At 36.7% G+C, this 6,648-nt stretch overlaps 1 protein-coding gene across 1 annotated transcript in view; it reads right to left on the reverse strand.

Annotated features, from left to right (window-relative positions):
* Positions 1 to 6,648, reverse strand: part of LOC107570512 (lysine-specific demethylase 5C-like) — a 20,278-nt gene that overhangs the window by 9,331 nt on the left and 4,299 nt on the right. The window contains exons 7-12 of the mRNA XM_016256742.1: positions 6,473 to 6,529; positions 4,207 to 4,327; positions 3,880 to 4,124; positions 712 to 870; positions 333 to 452; positions 87 to 245 (exon numbers count right to left, since the gene is read on the reverse strand). Of these exons, the coding sequence (XP_016112228.1) occupies positions 87 to 245; positions 333 to 452; positions 712 to 870; positions 3,880 to 4,124; positions 4,207 to 4,327; positions 6,473 to 6,529 (861 nt within the window). The remainder of the gene's footprint in view (positions 1 to 86; positions 246 to 332; positions 453 to 711; positions 871 to 3,879; positions 4,125 to 4,206; positions 4,328 to 6,472; positions 6,530 to 6,648) is intronic.

The raw sequence follows: 6,648 nt of genomic DNA on the forward strand, positions 1-6,648 counted from the left end.
AGAAAAAGAAAGAAAATTTTATTTTGTATTTTAGACAAAAAAAATGAAAAAAAAAAAAAAAAAAAAAAAAAAAGAAGAAAACTAACCTCTTCCTCATCTGACAAATGTCTCTTGCCATTGTTGACGGGAAAACCACTACCAAATTCTTTCGAGTGAATGTCTGCACCATATTCTACAGTTACGTCTTCTTCAATATTACTAACCAACCTCCAAAACTCTCTCTCGACCAGCTCTGTGGGAACCATCTAAGTAAAAAATTCAGTGAAATGAATCATACATGTACAGTAAGTCGGTGCGGTTGAAGATTGATTAAAGGCAGGAAAAACACTCACATGGACAGGCATGTTGAAGTAGTCGGCTTTAAAAGTGTCGGCCATCTCACCAAAGCTCTGTAACGTATATTCCCGCGTGGCCTGCTCGAAACCAAACGCCTCTGTTGGCTTTTTACACTCCTACACAGACAAACCACACATTTACAGTTGAATGCTATATCAAGGAATAAAAGTCAGCATTTAGAAAGTATTAGAGTTTTATATATTGCACATTCATTAAGCAGCAAAAAATAACTTAAGTCAATTAAAAGCTTAAACTCCACAAACAGACATTTTTGACCTAAAGTCATTTAACTAATGAAATATCCTGTATATCACAATAGAATAATTGTGAGAGCAATAGAATAAATAAGAGAGTTATTTCGAACTGGTCTCTCACCTCTGCTATACATTTGGGACAGCGCCAGTTGCCCTTGGGTGGATCTGAGAGTGGAGGTATCAGGCAGAATGTGTGATAATTATCTTCGCACCCATCACAGAGCAGCAACTTCTCATCCTCGTCCCCGCGTCCACACATCCGACATACAAACGAGTCCACCTGACAGAGATTTCAGTTATTGCATGCAAAATCAGTTATTACATGCTTTGGTCTAAAGCTGGCAAAATTGTTAGAATGCTGGTTTAACAGACAGAGTGGAAATGGTCTAAATGATCAAATGTACTGTTGATTACATGTACTAATTTTAATCAATCCATATGAATCCAATTCGAGTTTAGATTTCTGAAAGTTTTGTTTGTAATGAACCCAAAACATTGCAATGTGAGAAATGTTCATACTCATTTATATGTGCATAACATCTATTCCAAACAAAATGCTCAGTCGCAAGTCCAGAATCAGCACAATAATGTTACCAGCACTACCATGAGAATAATTGTCGTTTTTGTCTTGATTACATGTCTAAAAAGAAAACTGACATATATTAGAAGAGCTATTTTAGCAAATATTTTGTAAATACTCAATGTCTCTTCCACTCACCAGCTCATAAGATGTAAATAAACATGCACATTTGTATGCTAATATATGCATCATGGCATTTAGCCATTCAAGCGTTTACATGGTTAATTTATCCTGTTGATTGGATTATGTCAGATATACATCACCCCTTCCAATCTGATCATTATTAATCCAATTACTGTCAGATTATTTGGTTGCATGTAAATGAAATGTCTCAGAAGCACAAAAAAGCAAACTCTTAAAGGGAAAGTTGACCCAAAAATGACAATTCTGTCATTAATTACTCACCCTCATGTCGTTCTAAACCCTTAAGACCTCCATTCATCTTCGGAACACAAATTAAGATATTTTTAATGAATTCTGAGAGCTCTCTGACCCTCCCATAGACAGCAATGTAATTACCACGATCAAGGTCCAGAACCGTAGCAAGGAGATCGGTAAAATAATCCATGTGACATGATTATTTTATAGAATTTGATAGGGTGTTTTTTTCAAGCCTCATTACACATTCTTAAAACAGTAGTGGATTAATGATGCAACCTGATTACCTTAAGTACACTAATGGCAGTCCCTATGGGATTTATTGAAACAAATGCTTGAGTTCTGAATCCCGTTGTAGAAAATGATTTGAATTAATTAAAATGAATCAACTGTACCCATTTTTTTTTTTTTAAAGAGATGCTGTTAAAACAGTTTTATTAATGTTCTCATACCTGGGAAAATTGAAAACCGTAATTTTACGAAGCTACGAGAATACTTTTTGTATGCAAAGAAAACAAAAATAACGACTTTATTCAACAATTCGTCACCCTGGTGCCATTTTGGAGAATATCCACTGAACATAAACAGCGTATGCTGGATACGTTGTTTTCGTTCAAATCAAAGCGTAAACAACGTATTGTTTGCATGACTCGGCTGACACAGAATAGCATATGCGGTTTACGTTCAGTGGATATTCTCCAAAATGGCACCAGGGTGACGCGGAGGAGACGAAAGTTGAATTAAGTTGTTATTTTTGTTTTGTAAAATTACGGTTGAACCCCTGATGTCACATGGATTATTTTACCGATTTCCTTGCTGAGTACTACCTTGATTGTGGTAGTACCCTTGCTGTCTATGGGAGGGTCAGAGAGCTCTCAGAATTCATACATCTATTCCAAACAAAATGCTCAGTCGCAAGTCCAGAATCAGCACAATAATGTTACCAGCACTACCATGAGAATAATTGTCGTTTTTGTCTTGATTACATGTCTAAAAAGAAAACTGACATATATTAGAAGAGCTATTTTAGCAAATATTTTGTAAATACTCAATGTCTCTTCCACTCACCAGCTCATAAGATGTAAATAAACATGCACATTTGTATGCTAATATATGCATCATGGCATTTAGCCATTCAAGCGTTTACATGGTTAATTTATCCTGTTGATTGGATTATGTCAGATATACATCACCCCTTCCAATCTGATCATTATTAATCCAATTACTGTCAGATTATTTGGTTGCATGTAAATGAAATGTCTCAGAAGCACAAAAAAGCAAACTCTTAAAGGGAAAGTTGACCCAAAAATGACAATTCTGTCATTAATTACTCACCCTCATGTCGTTCTAAACCCTTAAGACCTCCATTCATCTTCGGAACACAAATTAAGATATTTTTAATGAATTCTGAGAGCTCTCTGACCCTCCCATAGACAGCAATGTAATTACCACGATCAAGGTCCAGAACCGTAGCAAGGAGATCGGTAAAATAATCCATGTGACATGATTATTTTATAGAATTTGATAGGGTGTTTTTTTCAAGCCTCATTACACATTCTTAAAACAGTAGTGGATTAATGATGCAACCTGATTACCTTAAGTACACTAATGGCAGTCCCTATGGGATTTATTGAAACAAATGCTTGAGTTCTGAATCCCGTTGTAGAAAATTATTTGAATTAATTAAAATGAATCAACTGTACCCATTTTTTTTTTTTTTAAAGAGATGCTGTTAAAACAGTTTTATTAATGTTCTCATACCTGGGAAAATTGAAAACCGTAATTTTACGAAGCTACGAGAATACTTTTTGTATGCAAAGAAAACAAAAATAACGACTTTATTCAACAATTCGTCACCCTGGTGCCATTTTGGAGAATATCCACTGAACATAAACAGCGTATGCTGGATACGTTGTTTTCGTTCAAATCAAAGCGTAAACAACGTATTGTTTGCATGACTCGGCTGACACAGAATAGCATATGCGGTTTACGTTCAGTGGATATTCTCCAAAATGGCACCAGGGTGACGCGGAGGAGATGAAAGTTGAATTAAGTTGTTATTTTTGTTTTGTAAAATTACGGTTGAACCCCTGATGTCACATGGATTATTTTACCGATTTCCTTGCTGAGTACTACCTTGATTGTGGTAGTACCCTTGCTGTCTATGGGAGGGTCAGAGAGCTCTCAGAATTCATCAAAAATATCTTAATTTGTGTTCTGAAGATGAACGGAGGGCTTACGGGTTTAGAACGACATGAGGGTGAGTAATTAAGGACAGAATTTTCATTTTTATGTGAACCCTTTAAGCTCATACGTCTCTCTCAAACTTACAAACTGTTGGTTACTGAGGTTGCGTCGGAGTCTCATGGTCATCTTGGTGCAGGGTTCATCACCGGAGTCATTAGGATCATCAATGTGATTTTTGTCATCATCATCAACATCCTCCTTGACAATGAGATTTGGGGGTGGTGGGGGAATGTCTGGATCTGATTTTGTGATCGGCGTCTCTCCAGGTTCATCCTTCACAGAAGCACTGGCAGCGCTGTCCCGCACTATTACCGTCTGTGGCAGTTCATCTGGTGAAAATGCATAATGTGACACTTCAAACATTTATTTGTCACAGTTATAAAGAACAAAATCAAAACCACAGACACAAACCTTTCTTCCGTGTCTTGTCTCGAGGTACAAGACCGAGCCCCATCATTTTTGGTCCAGCCCCATAGATCTGTAGCTTTTTCAGCTCAGGGTTCTTCTCTATGTCTTCCTCTGTAGGCTCCGGCTAATGGGCGTAAGTGAAAGACTGTAAGTGAACTACAAGAACAGAGGTGACGAGAGGGTTTTCCTTTCCCTATCTTTATCACTAAAAGCCACAGTATAAAGCTCGTTTAGGATGGAACGTGACTTCCACTACACTAAACACAGCTTTTCCATGAGGGATCCCTGACTGTTCAGGATATTAACTTTTTACTACTGATTGAAAACCATTGATTTAGCAAAAATTGAGACATCACTGCAAACTGTTAAAGCAAGAGCAAACATGCATGAAGTTAGTTCTGTGCCAGACTTGACTGATATCAAGAGAAAAAAAGCAATTATTCACTCAAAGACAATTCATATTAAATGGCATTGCTGAACGGCAAAGGCTCTCATGATGGCCAATGGTCTTAAAGAGACAAAACGTATTGACAACAAATGAAAGGCAGAAAGTGACAGAAAAAAAGACAGAGGGATGAGGGCAAGATCCACTGCTAAAATGGCCTCTGCTGTAGCAAATTAAAATAGCCTCTGCTGTTAAGTATATTCAAAATGTGCAATGCAAAAAGTAAAAATCTATACATGTTTTCCATACCGATTTTCCCTAAACAAAACAGCATTAACATCATAAATGGCAATATTCACCTACATATATTTATACTAAAAACATTAACAACTAAAAAAAGCCACACAGGGCCTTTCATGAAAAATTGGGCAACAACTCGAAACAAATCTTTTGAACTGATTTATTGAAACAAATGCTTGAGTTCTGAATCCTGTTGTAGAAAATGATTTGAATTAATTCAAATGAATCAACTGTACCCCTTTTTTTTTTTTTTAAAGATATGCTGTTAAAACAGTTTTATTAATGTTCTCATACCTGGGAAAATTGATCTAATGACAGTCTAAGGAACTGCATTATTGATCATGTTTTACATCACCAGTAAAATCACTGCAGATACATCATAAATATCCAAAATATCACCCAGCCTTAACTTCTAAAATATTAAATGGCATTGCTGAACGGCAAAGGCTCTCATGAAACGATCCACTGCTAAAATGGCCTCTGCTGTAGCAAATTAAAATAGCCTCTGCTGTTAAGTATATTCAAAATGTGCAATGCAAAAAGTCAAAATCTATACATGTGTATTCCATACCGATTTTCCCTAAACAAAACAGCATTAACATAATAAATGGCAATATTCACCTACATATATTTATCCTAAAAACATTAACAACTAAAAAAGCCACACAGGGCCTTTCATGAAAAATTGGGCAACAACTCGAAACAAATCTTTTGAACTGATTTATTGAAACAAATGCTTGAGTTCTGAATCTTGTTGTAGAAAATGATTTGAATTAATTCAAATGAATCAACTGTACCCCTTTTTTTTTTAAAGATATGCTGTTAAAACAGTTTTATTAATGTTCTCATACCTGGGAAAATTGATCTAATGACAGTCTAAGGAACTGCATTATTGATCATGTTTTACATCACCAGTAAAATCACTGCAGATACATCATAAATATCCAAAATATCACCCAGTCTTAACTTCTAAATGTCTCAAATATGCAGTAGCAAGGACACATATATAAGCATTGCCTAGACTGATGCCTGTCAAACACATCAATCCCAGTGTTTCTCTATGTGCTGTTCCTAAAACCTGTTAGTCTGAAAAGCAATGCTTTGCTGTCATCATTAAGCAAAAACAACTAATTTCTGACTTGTGGCAAAATGAACACTATATGAACCAGCCATTAAGAGAACAGCAGTGACAACAGATTATAGCGATCTTAGATTAGAAGTAATATGCAGCCCAGAGTGGGGTAACCAGTCCACCACCAAAGAGGAAATGTAAGCAAGCCAGCATTGCTAGAAGAGTGGCAAAACAAGTGAAGCAAAATGTGTTTGTTGACTGAAGGACACTGAGGAAGATGGGATGGATGCAGAAAGAGATAAGCAAAAGCAAGAGCTGAAAGACGAGAAATGAGCTTCGATATAAAATTAGACACCCAGCTAAGCGTGAACAACAGCAAGAGGTCAAACAAGGGTTTTTTTTAAAGCATGAGAGAACGGCAGCAAAGAAGAAAGAAAGAAAGTGAGTGATAGGGAGGAAAGTAAAGAACAGTGGGAGCGAGACAGAGAGGGAGAGAGAGAGCGAGGCAGTACCGAGGAGATGTGTTGAGAGCCAGTTGTAAGAGGGTGGTGAGTTGGATCCTCTGGACCCTGCATGGGGAGACAACAACCAAAACAAAATGGATTCCAGAGAGAGAGAGAGAGAGAGAGAGAGAGAGAGAGAGAGAGAGAGAGAGAGAGAGAGAGAGAGAGACAGAAAAAAAAAAAAA

The sequence above is a fragment of the Sinocyclocheilus grahami genome, unplaced genomic scaffold, assembly GCF_001515645.1.
Source record: "Sinocyclocheilus grahami isolate Dianchi unplaced genomic scaffold, SAMN03320097.WGS_v1.1 scaffold1468.1, whole genome shotgun sequence".
Classification (NCBI taxonomy): domain Eukaryota; kingdom Metazoa; phylum Chordata; class Actinopteri; order Cypriniformes; family Cyprinidae; genus Sinocyclocheilus; species Sinocyclocheilus grahami.